Here is a 21,179-nt window from a genome sequence, read left to right as displayed (position 1 = left end):
TTTTACTTGGTAGAATAAATCGGGTGCCTCTTTCTACATCTTGGCTGGAAGCTGACATTCTTGTATATAATATTTCAACATAGTTAACAAAATTCTACAGAGAATGACAAGGATTTGAATAATGCTAGCAGTATGTTTTGTTTGTGATGTTGTTAAATCCTGACCTCAAAATATCACAGTCTCCCGTTCTGTACTGAATATAAAATCATTTTGTATCTATATATCTATGTCTAAATTTCATGTTCTGCCTGTGTTGTCCATACATTTTATTTTGAAATTGATTTATTTTTGTTAATTAATTAATTTAATTGTACTCCAGTTTTGACACTGACTGTTGATAGCAGGGTATCACAAAGCTACTCTGAAAGAGCCAAAGCCATGAACTGAAACATGGCCAACATTCTAGGCCAACAAGTCTATGTCTCATAAACAGAAAGACTATAGAAGCTGTGGAATCTGCAGTTCATGATAGATAAAAACAAGCAGCAAGAAGTAAAGGGATTTTCAGAATTCATTTGGCAGATCAGAGTAATGAGTTAAAGAAAGGGGAGGAGTTTGATAAAGTAAAGTAGAAACAAGCACATCTTGAACATGAGCCAAGACTCTCTTAGATTGGGAAATTTATGAGATTTTCCTGCTTCTGAACAATGGGCAACTGACTTCTCCAGGAGTCGGGGACTGTGTTAGTATGTCACCTTAATGAATCTGGTGGATAATTGTTATACATTTAATTATAAATTAAATAATGCCATATTTATATTATACAATTATAGTATTTATAATACAATTATAATTTCCAAAACCTCACCATGCAATTTTTTTAAAAGTTTGGATATTTGATTTATGTTAACATAAGTAAAATTTACTTTTTTTATTTTCACTGTATAGTTTGATGAATTTTAATGTATGCATAGATTCATGTAACCACCACAACCACAATCAGTAAACAGAATTCTTCCATCATCCCCAGACACTTTTATTTTTTTCCTTTTGAAGTTACATCTTCCTATAACCTCTAAGCCCCACAGAACCACCACTCCCTTTCCTTCACTATAATTTCATCTTTTCAAGAATGTCACATAAATGGAATCATCCAAAATCTAACCTATCTAGGGTAAATAAATACCTAGGAGTTGGGTTCCAGGGCTATAAGGTTAGTGCATGTTTTTAATTTCATGAGAAACTGTCAAATCATTTTCCACGATGGCGGTATAATTTTGAATTCTTTCTAGTAATATATAAGAAGTCAAGTTGCTTCTCATTCTCACTGGTGTTTGATCTTGTCAGTTTTTGATTTTTTGTTTTTAATGCTACACATCAAAATAGGTGTGTAGTGAAATCTCTGTGGTTTTATTTTTTTTATTTTTTTAAAGATTTTATTTATTTATTTATTTGAGAGAGAGAATGAGAGAGAGAGAGAGAGAGAGCATGAGATGGGGGAGGGTCAGAGGGAGAAGCAGACTCCCCGCTGAGCAGGGAGCCCGATGCGGGACTCCATCCCGGGACTCCAGGATCATGACCTGAGCCGAAGGCAGTCGCTTAACCAACTGAGCCACCCAGGCGCCCCAATCTCTGTGGTTTTAATGTGCATGTCTGCAATGTATTGCCATGGCTTTATGCTGTGGCCAATGATAGTGCATACCTTTTCGTGTGCTTGTTTCTCATTCCTGTATCCGTATATCCTTGTCTGTGAAATGTCTTTGCAATGTCTGTACCCATGTTCTAATTGGATTATATTTTTCATTACAGTGTTAGGGTTCCTTACAAATGTTATAAGAGCAGTTTTGTTCTCCAAACAGCCTCTTTAGTGATGTCTGTTCACTTCTTTTGCACTTTTTTTCTTACTATTGAATTTAGATTGTCTATATATTTCAGATACAATTCCTTGCTCAGAGATGTGTTGATTTGCAAGTACTCTCCCTCATGCTGTGGCTTATCTTTTCATTCTCTTTTAACAGTGTAATTCAAAAAGCAAAGCCTTTTAACTTTACTTTTAAGGAAGTCCAAGTATTAATCTTTTTCTTTTATGGACCATTCTTTTGGCGTCATGTCTAAGAACTCTTCACTTTGCCCAGAGTCACAAAGATTTTTCTCCCAAGTTTTCTCATAAAAGTTTTATACTTTTATTTATAAAAGTATGTTTATAAAGAGAGAGACACAGGGAGAGAGGGAACACAAGCAGGGAGAGTGGGAGAGGGAGAAGCAGGCTTCCCGCTGAGCAGGGAGCCCAACGTGGGGCTCGATCCCAGGACCCTGGGATCATGACCTGAGCCAAAGGTAGATGCTTAAGGACTGAGCCACCCAGGCGCCCCAAAGTTTTATACCTTCATGTTTTCAGTTTAGGTCTTTGATTCATTTGGGGCTCAGTTTGTAGGAGGGATAAATTCTGTCCTCAGGTTCATGTATTTGCATATGGATAGCCAATTATTTAAAAACCATTGCTAAAATACTATTATTTCTCCATTGAAATGCCTTTGTTCTTCGCAAACTAAAATTTTAGAACATTGGCTGTATCGTAGGAGTCTATTTCTGGACTCTTCTCTGTTCCACTGATCTATGCACCTATCCCTGAACCATTAGTTACAACTAATGTAAAATTAGTTACATTTCAAAACCTTTGCTTCCCTAGTTGCATAGTTTTACCCAGGTCTTAAAATCAGACAGTATGATTTCTTTGACTTTGTTCTTCTTTTACAAAAATATTTTGTAAATTCTAGTTTCTTTGCCTTCCACTTAAACTTTAGAATCATTCTGCCTACAAAATTATATACTGCTGGGATTTTAATTAGAATTGTATAGAGTCTTGATAGCAATTTTGAAATATCTGACATATTTTTTGATGTTGAGTCTACAAATATATCAACAGGGTATGTCTCCTTATTTATTAAGGTATTTTTTTCACTTCTTTGATCTGTTTGTAGTTTTTAGCATTCAGATGCCATATGTGAATTTTGTTTGATTAACACCTTAGTGTTATATTTTGGAGCTATTGTATATACTTTTACATTTCTAATATTTCATTAAATATAATATAAATATAAATGTAAATATATATTAGTATATATTTAATTGTTCATTGCAAGTATGTATACAGAAAAATGATTATTTTTGTGTGTTTTTTCTCATATCTTGTGACTGTGTTAGGTGCATTTATTAGTTCTGGCAATGTTTTTATAGAATTTTGGATGTGCAGTGAAGACAACAATGCATCTGCAAATTGGAAGAAAATTATTTTTTCCTTTTCAATTGTCTGCTTTTTATTCTTATTTGTTGCTTAGTACTGTGTTGGCCTTCAGAATGATGTTAATAGGAGTGTGTAGTGGGGATTTCCTTACTTGTTCCCAAGCTTGGAAATAAAGTATTTAATCTTTTACCTGAGCATCACATGGATTTGGTTTGTTTTCAGTGTATTCTGTTTTCCATTCTTCTATTTCCTCTTCCCTGCCTTCTTTGGATTGTGTGAACATTACTTACCATTCTATTTTATCTATCATGTTTTGGGCTATATCTATTTTTCCCATTGTTATTGTGATTAAAATGTACCTATTTACCTTGGAACCGGTATTTTACTGTCTCATTTGAAATGTAGAAACTGTAGCACCATCTAGGTCCTTATATCCCTTTCTTCTTCGTCTTAGTTGTCTTTGTATTATACCTGCATTAATCGAAAACCCCTATACTCAATGTTAAAGTTCTATTTCAATCATTAGACATATTTTTACAAAGATATTTATGATTTCTCTTGCTCTTTCTTCATCCCTAAAGTTTCCTCTGATAAAAATTCTCTTTTGTCTGAAGAATTTCCTTTTCCAATTCTTTTGGGATATAATCTTCTGGTAGAAGTTTTATTAATTGTCTTTAACCTGAGAATGATAATGTCTTTATTTTACCCTCATTTCTGAAGGATATTTTTGCTGGACATATAGAACTTTATTCTGACATATCATTCTTCATGGCACTTTAAAAATACTGTTTCACCTCCTTTTGGCCTCCGTGGTTTCTGATAAGAAACCTACAGTTATTTGAATTATTGTTTTCCTATAACTGATATATTTTTTGTAATTGTATGGCTTTAGCTTTTAGCAGTTTGATTATGATATTGATATTTTCATTTTTCCAAACAATCTGTCCAAATTCAGGCCACATATTGTGACCAGACTTCTGTGGGCTGTGGATTAAAAATTAGTTACATTTTCAAAACCTTTGCAGTATTTTCAGATCTGTATACATGTGTACCGTTGGCCACTTCAGTACCTGTGTGGCGGTTTAGCTCTTAGTTCAATTCTCAAAGTCGTGGTACTGTTTAAGATCAGATCTACAAATGCACAGCTCAGGGCTGAGCCCAAGATTTCATGAATAACTTGATGCAGTTGTTTTCCTAAGCTCTTTCTACTCTGTGATGCCTCACATGCTTTCCTGTTCTGCATGTCTCCAGTTTACAGTCCCTTGGACTAAAAACTGGGGTTTTAAAAAATAGAAATAAAATAATAATAAAAACTGGGGTTTTATCTACCCCTCACTGCCATAGATGTGCCCTTATTGAGGGCCAACTAGCTGGAGGAAAGAGAAGGAGGAAAACAGTGGGATTTTCCTTGCCCTCTTGGGACCACCATTCTTCTGACTGATGAGGAAGAATGTCTTCTTTCAGAGACTCAGGCACTTGCAGGCTCCCACTGCTGTGCCAGGGAATCTCTTCTGCTCCCTCAGACCAAACTAGAAAGCTTCTCTGGATCTCCAATGGGCCATGTTGATTATTGTTAGGGTTTCCAGCTGCCTTCAGTCCAACCAAGGGGTTCTGAAGAAAAAAAAATTTTTTCACAGATTTTCTTTTTCAAATTCTGATATTTTTCTAGTAATGATATGCCTGCTACTATTTACATTTCAGAATCCTCAAAGAGATTATCTATGCATGCTGTCCTAGTGTTAGGGAAGAATTAAATGACACGGACAGGATGCATTGGGGTTACTTTCATTAACCCAGACCTAGAAATCTATAATATTATTTTTAAACTTGTTGACACATATATGATCAGGATTTTTTGTTCTTTTTTTTAAACTCAGAATGAATATCTTTTCAATAAAAATATTAACTGAAATGATTTACAGCAGCTCACTTGATTGACACTCAATTTGTCATTCTAGTGTGGCTCTGAACATTTAACTCAGACTTTAGGATACCTCAGCCTACTTACTAACTTTTGACAGGAGTGTATTTAAGACCATATATATCTACTTTAGTAAATGGGGCAACATTAAAGGACTTTATAGGGGAAAAAAGAAAAGAGGCTGCAACTCTTCTTTCTTTCTGGCAGTCTATCACAGATGAAAATTATATTGGTCTTATAAAATTTGTTCTTTTAAAAAATATGTAATAGTAACTTCCCCAAATTATGAGCTCTATGATCATTTGATGGATTGTTCTGATATCTATTCAGATATTATAGTAAACTGAACAGTTTTTAATACCAGGATAACCTTTTTCCTCCCAACGTTTTTGTTATCATCATCATTACCTTAATTCCTGTTAAATAAATGAGCCAAAGAAAAACCCCCTCCTCCTATATTAGTCCTCATGTTGTTTTCTTCTTCTTAGCATGGAAGGATGGAATCCTTCCACCATTAACTCAAAACCTCATTAGCACCAAATTCAAATTTTTACAAATCTATTGTTTTATTTTTTAATTTAATTTAATTTTATGTTATGTTAGTCACCATACAGTACATCATTAGTGTTTGATGTAGTGTTCCATGATTCATTGTTTGCATATAACACCCAGTGCTCCATGCAATACGTGCCCTCCTTAATACCCATTACTGGGCTAACCCATCCCGCACCCCTCTAAAACCTTTAGTTTGTGTCTTGGGGTCCATAGTCTCTCATGGTTCGTCTCCCCCTCCGATTCCCCCCTCTTCATTTTTCCCTTCCTTCTCCTAATGTCCTCCATGCTATTCCTTATGTTCCACAAATACGTGAAACCATATGATAATTGACTTTCTCTGCTTGACTTATTTCACTTAGCATAATCTCCTCCAGTCCCATCCATGTTGATGCAATACCCAGGTGGGTATTCATCCTTTCTGATGGCTGAGTAATATTCCATTGTGTATTGTTTTAAATATAGCCAAATATGCATATTTTAACCATTTAGAATCCACCTGCTTTGCACACCTTGCAGAAGTGCACCCACCTTCTGCTAGCTGTAGACAAGACAAACTCTGGGCCAGTCCAAACCACAGCTGCCCTCTGGAATTCTCCTGCTGTGCTGCTGAGTGACGTCACCTAGACACAGAAGCCTCCTTCTCAAATCACCTCTCCCAGGAGTTTCCTTGCCCTCCTCCCCCTCTGAGTGGTGCCCCTTCCCACACATACTGTCTCTGGTAGGTCTCTTGCTAGGAAGAATTCACCCTCTTATGCAACTGTCCAAGCACCACCCAAATAAACCCTATTGTCTCCTGCATGCCACCATGATCAGTCCTGAAATCCTCCAACTGATCACATTTCCCAACAGTTTGACTTCCAGAATTTCTTAAAAGTGCTAATTACTGGGGGTCCCTGGGAGGCTCAGTCAGTTAAGCATCTGCCTTTAGCTCAGGTCATGATCTCCGGGTCCTGGGATCGAGCCCCACACCACTGCTGTCGGGCTCCCTGCTCAGCAAGGAGTCTGCTTCTCCCTCTCTCTCTGCACGCCCCGCCCCCCGCTCATTCTCTCTCTCTCAAATAAATCATCTAAAAAAAAAAAGTGATCATTACTGACTCTCTAGGAATGTGTTCTGAAACCTTACACATTAAGATTAATTTTAAATATATACTGTGGCTTTGCTTTTAAATTACTTTTCTTGACAGCATTATAAGACTTCTCTTTAAAGGCTAATTTGAATTACCAAATTGTGTTCTCTCATTTTGTACCTCAGTTGACGTCAAAAGTTTTTGCCTTAGAACTCTTCATATTTGTAAAACTATTGGGAATTCCTCAAGGTTTTGTTTATGTGGGCTGTGCCTATTTATATATATCATATGTATATCATATTAGGCATTGAAATGAGAAGTTTTAAAATATTTGATTAATTCATTTAAATTTTAAAATGTTAATTTGTTAATTGTCAAAACTAATAAGTATGCTAATCCAAGTGTCATATTAAAGAAAATGACATTTTGAAAAATATAGTAAAACAGTGGCTTTTTACATTAAAATTTATTATTGCAGTACAGTTGACAATGGCACATTTGTTTCAGATGTACACCTTAGTGATTCGATAATTCTATACATTACTCAGTGCTTACCATGATAAGTGTAGTTTACCATCTGTCACCATACAACATGCTTACAATATTAGTGACTATTTTCCCTGCTGCACTTTTTATCTCTGTGACTTATTTTTTTTTTTATAACTAGAAGTTTGTACCTCTTAATCCCTTTCACCTGTTTTATCCAGCTCCCCACCCACATCCCTTCTGGCAATGACTAGTTTGTTCTCTGTATTTAAGAGTCTAGTTTCTTATTTGTTTATTTCTTTGTTTGTTTTTGTTTTTTTAATATATTTTACATATGAGTGAAATTATATAGCATGTGTCTTCTCAGTCTGACTATTTCACTTAGCATAATACCTTCAAGGTCAATCCATGTTGTCACAGATGTCAAGATTTCATTCTTTTTTAATGGTTAAGTAATATTCCCTTGTGTGTGTGTGTGTGTGTGTGTGTGTGTGTGTGTGTGTATGTCACTCTTATTTATCCATTCATCTATTTATGGACACTGGGTTATTTCTATATCTTGGCTATTATAAATAATGCTGCAATAAGCAGAGGGATACATATATCTTTTTGAATTGGTGTTTTCATTTTCATTTTCATTTCAATACTCAGTATTGAAATTACTGGATTATATAGTATTTCTATTTTGAATTTTTTCCGTTGACTCCATACTGTTTTCCATAGTGGATGCACCAATTTACAATCTGACCAACAGTTTCTGAGGGCTCCCTTTTTTCTATATCTTCACCAACACTTGTTATTCCTTGTCTTTTTGATACTAGCCATTCTGACTGGTGTGAAATGATATATTGTGGTTTTGTTGGCATTATGGTTTTGATTTCCCCAATGATTAGTGATGTTCAGCATCTTTTCATGTGTCTGTTGGCCATCTGTATGTCTTCTTTAGAAAAATGTCAATTCAGGTCCTCTGTCCATTTTTAAATCAGATCATTAGGATTTTTAGTGTTGAGTTGTATAAGTTCTTCATATATTTGGGATATTAACCCCTTATTGGATATATCATTTACAAATATATGAATATGTCTTCTCAGGCAAGGAAAACAAAAACAAAAATAAACTATTGGGATTATGCCGAAATAAAAGGCTTTTTTGCACGACAAAGGAAACAATCAACAAAAAAAAAGGCAAACTTTTGTTCTGTTTTGTTTTTTACACCTTTGCAAGTTTCTCTAGTGTGTACTGTAACAGAAGACAGGGAGATTCTTGTATGTGTGGCTGCATTCAATCTTCTGTGATATATTTTTAAACCTGAGAAAAAGACTCTTTTAGACAAGGAGATTATTGAACTTTTCCTCCATTAGCACAGTCCTGTAACTGGGATTGTGAAAATGTGAGAATTTTGCAGGAGAAATCCATATTCCACAGATATGTGGTTGGTAAAGGGAAGGCATCATAAGATCCCCTGGATGGGTTTTGAGGACTTCTGGGGTTCTTGAAACATACTTTGTGTACTATAGAATATTGTTAATCATAGAATGTACTCCAAAAAGCATAAAAATGGCCATGCTTAATTGTCAACATGTCTAAGACTTTCAGAATTTTTTTTTATTTTGCCTTGAGTTATCCTCTATTATTAACTTTAGTCTTTTATTTAGTTATCACCTCTTACTGTGGAAACAAGAAGAAAATGAAAGTAGTGCTTTCCATTCTTCCAACTTCAATTTTTCACTTGGATGTTCTTTGGTAAGGGTTATAATGCTTATAGACATCCAGCTATGAATTAACTTTAGGAAATTATCTGAAAATTATTTACTTCAACTTTATTGTTTTACTTTCTTATTTGTTCATTATATATTTTTTTCTGGTTATAAAAATAATCCACAAAATAATCCACAGTTGGAGTTGAAAATCGTGTAATGACCACTGAAGGCAATTTGGTTTAGTCCGTTTCAGACAAAATTGTATATGCATTTACTCTTTGACATATCAATTTTACTTCTAGATAATTAACTGGAGCATTGATTGCACTAGATAAAAATTGTAATAGATAAATATTTGGATATTCTCAGGTGACATAACACATGCCCAGTAGTTTATCCACATGGTAGAAGACTGTAATTTGAACAGGAGTGAGAAAGTTCTCTATATAGTAACATGAATATATCTCTTACATGTATTATTAGTTTGAGAAAAGAAGCACAGTACAGAAAAGGGTATATTTTGTAAAAAGAAGGAAACATAAAAAAAATGTGTGTTAATATTTGCATGAAATTGGGCGCCTGGGTGGCTCAGTCGGTTAAGCGACTGCCTTCGGCTCAGGTCATGATCCTGGAGTCCCGGGATCGAGTTCAGCATCGGGCTCCCTGCTCGGCGGGGAGTCTGCTTCTCCCTCTGCCCCTCCCCCCTCTCATGTGCTCTCCCTCTCTCACTCTCTGTCAAATAATAAATCTTTATAAAAAAATATTTGCATGAAATTGCAGGTAATTAAGTGGTTAAGGAGGAAAGGGGTAAGGTACTGTTGGGAGGGGAAGGTCAAGAATTTTAATCAAAATGTATTCCACTTTCTGTCTGTATAATTTTGACTTCTCTAAATACATAGTAAGTGGAATCATAGACTATTTGTCTCTCTGTGACTGGTTAATTTTACTTAGTATAGCATCCTCAAGGTTCATCCATGTGTAGTATATGTCAGAATTAATTTTCTTTTTAAAGCTAAATAATATTCCATTTTGTTCCTGTACAACAGTTTGCTTATCCTTTAATGCATTGATGGACATTTAGGTTGCTTTCACTCATAAAATACTGTGAATAATGCTGCTATGAATATGAACATGGCTGTACGAATTCCTCTTTGAGACCTTGCTTGCAATTCACCTTCCATGTCTTCCCCTGGAAGCTGCAAACCTTCAGTAGACTCCAGAGATCCAAGATAGTTAGATTAGACAGATTCTGCAATTGCTGCTCAAGTGGGGAGACAGATGCCTGGTGCTTACTATTTTACCATCTTTTTCAAATCCTCCCTAATGCTAATTTCTAAGTGTCACACAGCCTTAAGAGTAAAAACAAGGAAAAGTAAATAAGCAAGGGCCGTGAGTCTTAATTTTAGTAGTCTTCTGCCAGATAAAGGATATACATGTGAATTTATTTGATGATATATATTTTGGCCAGATCTGATTAATCAATGAGTTATGAAAGAGTAGCTTTCCTGACAGTGGTGGTGATTGGGGGTGGGAAGATTGTTACCCTTATCCTGAATAAATTTGGGAGGATTATTGGTGGTCGTCAATTTGAACCACATGAGTATTCCATAGTTAATACTATGTTCTTCATCTTCTGAGAAATATCTAAGGGGTAGTGTGTGGAGGAAGACTGCAAGACACAAAAGACATGTGGGACTGCTGGATGCTATTGTTGATGAAAGGGAATTAAGCTGTCAAATTAGTGGGAACTTTGGGGCCTGAGCAGCCAATGAGGGAAATTATAACATGAAGTTGGACCAAAATCTCCATTTAAGTCAGAGTTCTGGAGCTACCTGCCTCCACATTCTCATGTTTCTTAAAGCCAAAGAATGAGAACTGAAACTTACCAGAAAATATTGGCTACTTAATATATACAGAATATAAGCCTTTGTAAAGTTATTAAAACTAGATATTTCAGATATAGTCAAATTAAAAAAGAGTATTTTTAAGAAGTTAGAGTAGAAAAATATACTAGATATGGGTCTTATGAGATAACAAGAAATTTGGATGAAATATAATTGTAATCCCTTTTAAAATTATTTAATCCAGGGGCGCCTGGGTGGCTCAGTTGGTTAAAAGACTGCCTTCAGCTCAGGTCATGATCCTGCGTCGGGCTCCCTGCTCTTCCCAGAGCCTACTTCTCCCTCTCCCTCTTCCTGCCTCTCCCCCTGCTTGTGCTCTCTCTCTCTCTGTCAAATAAATAAGTAAAATCTTTAAAAAAATGTATTTAATCCAACTCAATACCGAATTCAGAACCAATGAGGCAATACACATAAAAATGCTCTATAGTCTAAACCGCGGCTAACAAATTCCTTGAATATCTTGGCATCAGAACTAGTGAACACTTCTGCAGGTTTTGAATGCTATTATTCTTCAGAATAGTTCTGAAATTACTCTTAAAATTATCATATAAATATGGAATAGTAATATTGTTCGACAAATCCACACTGTAAGAATGCACATTTCATGAGCAGAGTCATTGTATCATAAAATGTAAACATTAAGATTTGTCAATTCTTACAGATCATCCAGCATATGCAGTTTACACTATAGAAGAGAGAATTATGATAAAGAATAAGTAATTTGTTTCAGTTAGTAAAAATAATTGGACAAGAACTGGAGCATGTGATTCTCCATTTTGAAGTGTTTCTATTTACACAAATACTTTACTATATAGATAGAATTTCTATTAAAGAGTTCATTTGCATTCTAATTATCTAATGGGTTAAAATATTTATTGTTGTAATAAAAAATAGTCATTGTGCTATTGCTACTACGTTTATTATAACAAAATGAAAAGCATTACATTTTGATTAAAGTGTTCTTTTCTATAATTACAAAAGAACTAAAACAAGATACAGAAAGTCAAATTTCAGTGTACTTAAAATGCAGAGTTAATGTCTGAAAACAGTCCATCCTATTGTAATACTTGTAATTATTATGTTACTTTAGAGACAGCATGTCAGATCATGTCCCTTGTATCTAAATTCATAAAGGCAGAAACTTGATTTATCGTGCTTAATTGCTAAGATACATATCAGTTCCTACCCCCACCACTAATGGCAATAATACAGCATCAGTGCTGACCTGAATGCTATTGTAAAGATATTTAATTATTATCAAACTTCTAAATGCCTGTCTGGTCATGTTGTTTAGGATATATAAAAAACAATTCTATTAATATAATTAATTTTAGGAATATTATTTGTCAGATTCAATTGAAAATCATAAAAGTGTGCATTAAATAAAAATTTGTGCTGTACTTTGAAATTTAGCATCTATTATGGATGCTATTGATTTGTTTATTGCAAACAGTACATTTTAGTAACAGTTTCAACATGTCCAAAATGTGCAGCATATACAGTTTTTGCAATGTAATTAGTTAGAAATTGGGGAAGTTTAATTTTAAAATTGAATTGTTCATGAAAATCTATTTCATATTCTCTATGGCTTGAGCAGTTTCTCTTCATAAAATGTTCTATAGTTGTGTGAAGAAATTAAGTGCAGTTAATCAGAAAGAACATTATAGTTTGACACCTAATTTGAAAGCCCTGTCTTGAAGCAGTGAATGATTGCTTATAGAATTACATATGCCGATGAGGACCCAAATAGGAAATCCATTTATGCTCCAAGTAGATCTCAGTGTTGATGTCAGTCAGGGTGGTATTGTCTGTCTTTTTGTGAGAAATATTTCATAAAAGTATATATATAAAAGTATATATAAGAGCATATGATCCAAGTGCTTTTCTTGGATTCTTATATATAAAATAAAGTACATATAAATGTATATATATATAAATTTGTTAAATGTCTCATTTCTCATTTAGTTTGATAGGTTAAAAATAATAAAATAACATTAGCATGAATTTTTTAATTATTGTACATTGGAAGGCAGATCAGTGGTCTTAAAGTCATCTTACTGTGCAACCAAGTCAGTCCTGTTGATATAAGTACGGAGGTAAGAGATCAAGTTCTAAAGCTTAGCATTTTAACAAAAACAACAACAAAAAAGTAGTTGTCAGAAAGTCCCAATGGCATTGATGAAATGTTTTTCATCTCTATTTAATCCATATTCATCTCTTTTTTCAGTGCCGCCAGTGATCACAATGCCTCAGAAATCCTTTAATGCCACAGCAGAGAGAGGAGAAGAGATGACGTTATCCTGCAGGGCCTCTGGCTCTCCAGAGCCCTCCATCTCCTGGTACAGGTAGGTTACGCATACATGTCCTTCTGGCTTGTGTCCAGAATCAATCTCATGGAAAAAGATTTCTGATCTTATTTTATCAAGACTAAAAACACTCCTTTGAATTTTATTAAAAGGTTATGGTGGTTTTGTTTTCAGTTAAATTGGTTAGATTAAATTGTTAAAGAGATTAACAGAGTGATTTAACCCAAGTCAAAGGCTACACTCATGGTGCTGGCTATTCTTTGTATGAGGCATGTTTCTGGCCCAGAAGCCCAATGACTGATTCAACCACATTAATGTTACTGCTAGAAAGTATCTAGAAATACGAATGCTAGTATTAATAGTACCACCATCGCATGTATATAAAAACCATTTTATTGGAATGTAATTGTATATCTTAATTATGTACCATTTTATTCAGGAAAAAAGCTAATTATGTACAGTTAAATTTCCATAAGTGTAATGTCATTTTTAAAAAGCTTACTTCATCAAATGAATAAACTCTCTATTCTCAATCTGTTCTTTGACACTTTACTTTTATATATTTCTTTTTTTTTAAATTTTTTTTATTCTTATGTTAATCCCCATACATTACATCATTAGTTTTAGATGAAGTGTTCCATGATTCATTGTTTGTGCATAACACCCAGTGCTCCATGCAGAATGTGCCCTCCTCAATACCCACCACCAGGCTAACCCATCCTCCCACCCCCTCCCCTCTAGAACCCTCAGTTTGTTTTTCAGAGTCCATCGTCTCTCATGGTTCGTCTACCCCTCCGATTTCCCCCGCTTCATTCTTCCCCTCCCGCTACCTTCTTCTTCTTCTTTTTTTTTTTTGTAACATATATATTGCATTATTTGTTTCAGAGGTACAGATCTAAGATTCAACAGTCTTGTACAATTCACAGCGCTTACCAGAGCACATACCCTCCCCAGTGTCTATCACCCAGTCACCCCATCCCTCCCACCCCACCCCCCACTCCAGCAACCCTCAGTTTGTTTCCTACGATTAAGAATTCCTCATATCAGTGAGATCATATGATACATGTCTTTCTCTGTTTGACTTATTTCACTCAACATAATACCTTCCACTTCCATCCATGTCGTTGCAAATGGCAAGATCTCATTCCTTTTGATGGCTGCATAATATTCCATTATATATATATACCACATCTTCTTTATCCATTCATCTGTCAATGGACATCTTGGCTCTTTCCACAGTTTGGCTATTGTGGACATTGCTGCTATAAACATCGGGGTGCACGTACCCCTTCGGATCCCTACTTTTGTATCTTTGGGGTAAATACCCAGTAGTGCAATTGCTGGATCATATGGTAGCTCTATTTTCAACTTTTTGGGGAACCTCCATACAGTTTTCCAGAATGGCTGCACCAGCTTGCATTCCCACCAACAGTGTAGGAGGGTTCCCCTTTCTCCGCATCCCCGCCAACATCTGTCGTTTCCTGACTTGTTAATTTTAGCCATTCTGACTGGTGTGAGGTGGTATCTCATTGAGGTTTTGATTTGGATTTCCCTGATGCCGAGCGATATTGAGCACTTTTTCATGTGTCTGTTGGCCATTTGGATGTCTTCTTTGGAAAAATGTCTGTTCATGTCTTCTGCCCATTTCTTGATTGGATTCTTTGTTCTTTGGGTGTTGAGTTTGATGAGTTCTTTATAGATTTTGGATACTAGCCCCTTATCTGATATGTCATTTGCAAATATCTTCTCCCATTCTGTCGGTTTTCTTTTGGTTTTGTTGACTGTTTCCTTTGCTTTGCAAAAGCTTTTTATCTTGATGAAGTCCCAATAGTTCATTTTTGCCCTTGCTTCTCTTGCCTTTGGCGATGTTTCTAGGAAGAAGTTGCTTCGGCTGAGGTCAAAGAGGTTGCTGCCTGTGTTCTCCTTTAGGATTTTGATGGACTCCTGTCTCACATTGAGGTCTTTCAACCATTTGGAGTCTATTTTTGTGTGTAGTGTAAGGAAATGGTCCAGTTTCATTCTTCTGCATGTGGCTATCCAATTTTCCCAACACCATTTGTTGAAGAGACTGTCTTTTTTCCATTGGAGATTCTTTCCTGCTTTGTCAAAGATGAGTTGACCATAGAATTGAGGGTCCATTTCTGGGCTCTCTATTCTGTTCCATTGACCTATGTGTCTGTTTTTGTGCCAGTACCATGCTGTCTTGATGATGACAGCTTTGTAATAGAGCTGGAAGTCCGGAATTGTGATGCCACTGGCTTTGCTTTTCTTTTTCAACATTCCTTTGGCTATGCGGGGTCTTTTCTGGTTCCATACAAATTTTAGGATTATTTGTTCCATTTCTTTGAAAAAAGTGGATGGTATTTTCATGGGGATTGCATTGAATGTGTAGATTGCTCTAGGTAGTATTGACATCTTCACAATATTTGTTCTTCCAATCCATGAGCATGGAATGTTTTTCCATTTCTTTGTGTCTTCCTCAATTTCTTTCATGAGAATTTTATAGTTTTCTGAGTACAGATCCTTTGTCTCTTTGGTTAGATTTATTTCTAGGTATTTTATGGTTTTGGGTGCAATTGTAAATGGGATTGACTCCTTAATTTCTCTTTCTTCTGTCTTGTTTTTGGTGTATAGGAATGCCACTGACTTCTGTGCATTGATTTTATATCCTGCCACTTTACTGAATTCCTATATGAGTTCTAGCAGTTTTGGGGGTGGAGTCTTTTGGGTTTTCCACATAAAGTATCATATCATCTGCAAAGAGTGAGAGTTTGACTTCTTCTTTGCCAATTTGGATGCCTTTTATTTCTTTTTGTTGTCTGATTGCTGTGGCTAGGACTTCCAATACTGTGTTGAATAGCAGTGGTGATAGTGGACATCCCTGCCGCGTTCCTGACTTTAGGGGGAAAGCTCTCAGTTTTTCCCCATTGAGAATGATATTCACTGTTGGTTTTTCATAGATGGCTTTTATGATATTGAGGTATGTACCCTCTATCCCTATACTCTGAAGAGTTTTGATCAAGAAAGGATGCTGTACTTTGTCGAAAGCTTTTTCTGCATCTATTGAGAGATTCATATGACTCTTGTTCTTTCTTTTGTTAATGTATTGTATCACATTGATTGATTTGCGCATGTTGAACCAACCTTGCAGCCCAGGGATAAATCCCACTTGGTCATGGTGAATAATCCTTTTAATGTACTGTTGGATCCTATTGGCTAGTATTTTGGTGAGAATTTTTGCATCCATGTTCATCAGGGATATTGGTCTGTAATTCTCCTTTTTGATGGGGTCTTTGTCTGGTTTTGGGATCAAGGTAATGCTGGCCTCATAAAATGAGTTTGGAAGTTTCCCTTCCATTTCTATTTTTTGGAACAGTTTCAGAAGAATAGGTATTAATTCTTCTTGAAATGTTTGGTAGAATTCCCCTGGGAAACCATCTGGCCCTGGGCTTTTGTTTTTTGGGAGATTTTTGATGACTGCTTCAATTTCCTTAGTGGTTATAGGTCTGTTCAGGTTTTCTATTTCATCCTGGTTCAGTTTTGGTAGTTGATACATCTCTAGGAATACATCCATTTCTTCCAGGTTATCTAATTTGCTGGCATAGAGTTGCTCCTAATATGTTCTTATAATTGTTTGTATTTCTTTGCTGTTGGTTGTGATCTCTCCTCTTTCATTCATGATTTTGTTGATTTGGGTCATTTCTCTTCTCTTTTTGATAAGTCTGGCCAGGGGTTTATCAATCTTGTTAATTCTTTCAGAGAACCAGCTCCTAGTTTCGTTGATCTGTTCCACTGTTCTTTTAGTTTCTATTTCATTGATTTCTGCTCTGATCTTTATTATTTCTCTTCTCCTGCTGGGTTTAGGCTTTATTTGCTGTTCTTTCTCCAGCTCCTTTAGGTGTAGGGTTAGGTTGTGTACTTGAGACCTTTCTTGTTTCTTGAGAAAGGCTTGTATTGCTATATACTTTCCTCTTAGGACTGCCTTTGCTGCATCCCAAAGATTTTGAATAGTTGTGTTTTCATTTTCATTGGTTTCCATGTATTTTTTTAATTCTTCTTTAATTTCCTGGTTGACCCATTCATTCTTCAGTAGGATGCTCTTTAGCCTCCATGTATTTGAGTTCTTTCCGACTTTCCTCTTGTGATTGAGTTCTAGTTTCAAAGCATTGTGGTCTGAAAATAGGCAGGGAATGATCCCAATCTTTTGGTACCGGTTGAGACCTGATTTATGACCTAGGATGTGATCTCTTCTGGAGAATGTTCCATGGGCACTAGAGAAGAATGTGTATTCCATTGCTTTGGGGTGGAATGTTCTGAATATGTCTGTGAAGTCCATTTGGTCCAGTGTGTAATTTAAAGTCTTTATTTCCTTGTTGATCTTTTGCTTAGATGATCTGTCCATTTCAGTGAGGGGGGTGTTAAAGTCCCCCACTATTATTGTATTGTTGTCGATGTGTTTCTTTGCTTTTGTTATTAATTGGCTTATATAATTGGCTGGTCCCATGTTAGGGGCATAGATATTTACAATTGTTAGATCTTCTTGTTGAATAGCTCCTTTAAGTAGGATATAATGTCCTTCCTCATCTCTTATTACAGTCTTTGGTTTAAAATCTAATTTGTCTGATATAAGGATTGCCACCCCAGCTTTCTTTTGGTGTCCATTAGCATGGTAAATGGTTTTCCATCCCCTCACTTTCAATCTGGGGCTCTTTGGGTCTAAAATGAGTCTCTTGCAGACAGCATATCGATGGGTCTTGTTATTTAATCCAGTCTGATAGCCTGTGTCTTTTGATTGGGGCATTTAGCCCATTTACATTCAGGGTAACTATTGAAAGATAGGAATTTAGTGCCATTGTATTGCCTGTAAGGTGACTGTTACTGTATATTGTCTGTGTTCCTTTCTGGTCTATGTTGCTTTTAGGCTCTCTCTTTGCTTAGAGAACCCCTTTCAAGATTTCCTGTAGGGCTGGTTTTGTGTTTGCAAATTCCTTTAGTTTTTGTTTGTCCTGGAAGCTTTTTATCTCTCCTTCAATTTTCAATGACAGCCTAGCTGGATAGAGTATTCTTGGCTGCATATTTTTCTCATTTAGTGCTCTGAATATATCCTGCCAGTCCTTTCTGGCCTGCCAGGTCTCTGTGGATAGGTCTGTTGCCAATCTAATGTTTCTACCCTTGTAGGTTACATATCTCTTCTCCCGAGCTGCTTTCAGGATTTTCTCTTTGTCTATGAGACTCGTAAGTTTTACTATTAGATGTTGGGGTGTTGACCTATTTTTATTGATTTTGAGAGGGGTTCTCTGTGCTTCCTGGATTTTCATGCCTGTTTCCTTCCCCAAATTAGGGAAGTTCTCTGCTATAATTTGCTCCATTATACCTTCTGCCCCTCTCTCTCTTTCTTCCTCTTCTGGGATCCCAATTATTCTAATGTTGTTTCGTCTTATGGTATCGCTTATCTCTCAAATTCTGCCCTTGTGATCCAGTAGTTGTTTATCTCTCTTTTTCTCAGCTTCTTTATTTTCCATCATTTCATCTTCTATATTACTGATTCTCTCTTCTGCCTCATTTATTCTAGCAGTTAGCGCCCCCATTTTTGACTGCACCTCATGAATAGCCTTTTTGATTTCTACTTGGTTGGATTTTAGTTCTTTTACTTCTCCAGAAAGGGTTTCTCTAATAACTTCCATATTTTTTTCAAGCCCAGCTAGTATCTTTAAAGTGATGATTCTGAACTCTAGATTTGACATTGTACTAATGTCCGTATTGAGTAGGTCCCTGGCAGTCGGTACTACCTCTTGTTCTTTTTGTTGAGGTGATTTTTTCCATCTTGTCATTTTGTGCAGAGGAGAATAGATTAATGAGAGAACAAAATGCTAGCAGAGTAACAACGTCCCCAGAAAATATACTCTAAACAAATCAGAAAAGACCTGAAGCAGTGGGAAAAGAAAGGGAAAGAGAGAAAAAAGAAAAAGAAAAAAAAGAAAAAGATAAAGATAAAAACAAAGACAAACAAAACAAAACAACAACAACAACAAAAAACCAGAATGTGATCAAATATGATCAGGCTGGTATATAGATCAGTGCCACACACTAGATTTGGGGTGTACTTTGGTCTTTTAGAAGAAAGTGCCTCCCAAAATTTTACAGAAAGAAAAACTTATATATGTACAAAAATAAGGGTTGATATGATGAAGGGATGGAATATGACAATAAGAAGGATATTATAAAAAATTTTGTAAAAGGAATTGATAAGAAGTTGTTTGAAAAAAGAAAGAAGAGGATTTAAAAAAAGAAAAAAGAAAAGAAAAAAGGGGGAGAGAATGTGATTAGGCAGGGGAATAGAAAACACCATATACTAGAGATTTAGAGTATATTTTAATCTGTTAGAAGAAACTATCTCAAAATTTTAAAGAGAGAACAACTTATATATATAAGCCAAAAATACGGGTAACTACTATGAAGGGATAGAATAGGACTCTAAAAATGAAAAATAAAAATGTTTTTTTTTAAAAAAAGGGATTGATAAGATGTTGGTTGAAAAAGGGAAAAAGAAAAATTTAAAAAGAAAAAAAAGAAAAAAAGGCAGTTAAAAAAAATTAACTTTGAAAGACTAAAGAATCATGGTAAAAAAGCCATGCATTCTATGTGCAGTATTCCCCTAGCGCTGGAGTTCTGCCGTTCTCATTGATCGGTAAACTTGGTCTTGGCTGGCTGTTCTCGCTGATCTTCTGGGGAGGGGCCTGTTGCCGTGGTTTCCAAATGTCTCTGCCGGAGCCGGAATTGCCCCTCCCTTGCCCCCTCCCGACTAAGTAATCTGCTCGGGTTTGCTCTCTGGGGCTTTTGTTCCCTGCGAGCTTTCCGTTCAGCTTTGGAGGCGGAGAGTGAAAATGGCGGCCTCCCAATCTCCGCCCCGGAGGAGCCGAGAACTCGGGGCCCCGCTTCTCAGTGAGCCCCCAGAGAAAAGCCATCAGTCACTCCCGTCTCCACGGTCTCCGGCAGCACTCCGTGCTCACCCGGCCTGTGACCGCGCGTTTCTCTCTCTGGCACCCGACCCCGGGTGGAGTCTCCAAACCCAGCAGATCCCTGCGGTGCACTCCCGCGCGGCTCCCCCCGGGGGAGGAAGGTGAGTCTCCCCGGATCTGCCGCTTGTGGGGTCCCTGCTGGAGGAGCAGGGGCCCGACTGTGCCGCGGATCATGGTTAATGGCAACCCCGAGCTCAGAGCCCGTGCCTGGGCTCCGCCTCTGCAGCCGGCTTCCCTGCTCCGTTACCTGGGAGCTCTGCCGCACTCAGGCACCCCCGGTCTTTCTGTGACCCCGAGGGTCCTGAGACCACACTGTCCCGGAGGGTTCCACCCCCCGCTTAGCCAGCAGAGTGACGTCCCTCAGCGGAGCAGACTTTTAAAAGTTCCGATTTTGTGCTGCGCGGCTCTATCACTTGCCAGAAGCGGCCGCCGGAGGCCCCTCCCCCGCCGTCTATCCTCCCGAATATCGCCTCGGATTCACTTCTCCGCACGTCCTACCTTCCAGAAAGTGGTCGCTTTTCTGATGAGAGTTGTTGCTCTTCTTTTCTTCGATCTCCTGTTGAGTTTGTAGGTGTTCAGAATGGTTTGATCCCTATCCACCTGAATTCCTGAGAGGAGACGAAATCCAGGTCTCCTACTCCTCCGCCATCTTGCTCCCTACTCTACTTTTATATATTTCTAATGAACTTTTCAATGTTATTTGATTTCTATTAACCATCAAACAGATATCAACATATTTCATTCTTTTATGTTATGGCTCTGTTAAAAAGGAGACAATGAAACTTTACAAATGGACAATCTTAAAAATACATCTTAGTTATTAATTCAGGTTACCACTCAAGCATAGCTACGGATATTTATAGAATGTCTTCTACACTTCATAAACCAAACAGTGTAAGAAAAATCACAAGAAAACAATTAGTAGAAATATATTCACATTGGCAAAAAGTAGCCATAGTGAGGATTAGGTTTCTTCAAAAAAACAATTTTAAGAAGAATAATTGCAATCCAATTCCCCTTTTTTCTATTTCTTCCTGAGC

The 21,179-nt window shown here is 36.7% G+C and overlaps 1 protein-coding gene across 1 annotated transcript in view; it reads left to right on the top strand.

Annotated features, from left to right (window-relative positions):
* The window catches only part of NCAM2 (neural cell adhesion molecule 2), a 528,788-nt gene that overhangs the window by 328,595 nt on the left and 179,014 nt on the right, over positions 1-21,179 (top strand). The window contains exon 6 of the mRNA XM_044913789.1: positions 13,042-13,159. Coding sequence (XP_044769724.1) covers positions 13,042-13,159 — 118 coding nt within the window. The remainder of the gene's footprint in view (positions 1-13,041; positions 13,160-21,179) is intronic.

Source organism: Neomonachus schauinslandi, chromosome 1, assembly GCF_002201575.2.
Source record: "Neomonachus schauinslandi chromosome 1, ASM220157v2, whole genome shotgun sequence".
NCBI lineage: Eukaryota > Metazoa > Chordata > Mammalia > Carnivora > Phocidae > Neomonachus > Neomonachus schauinslandi.
This window is presented reverse-complemented; position numbering and strand designations above follow the sequence as displayed.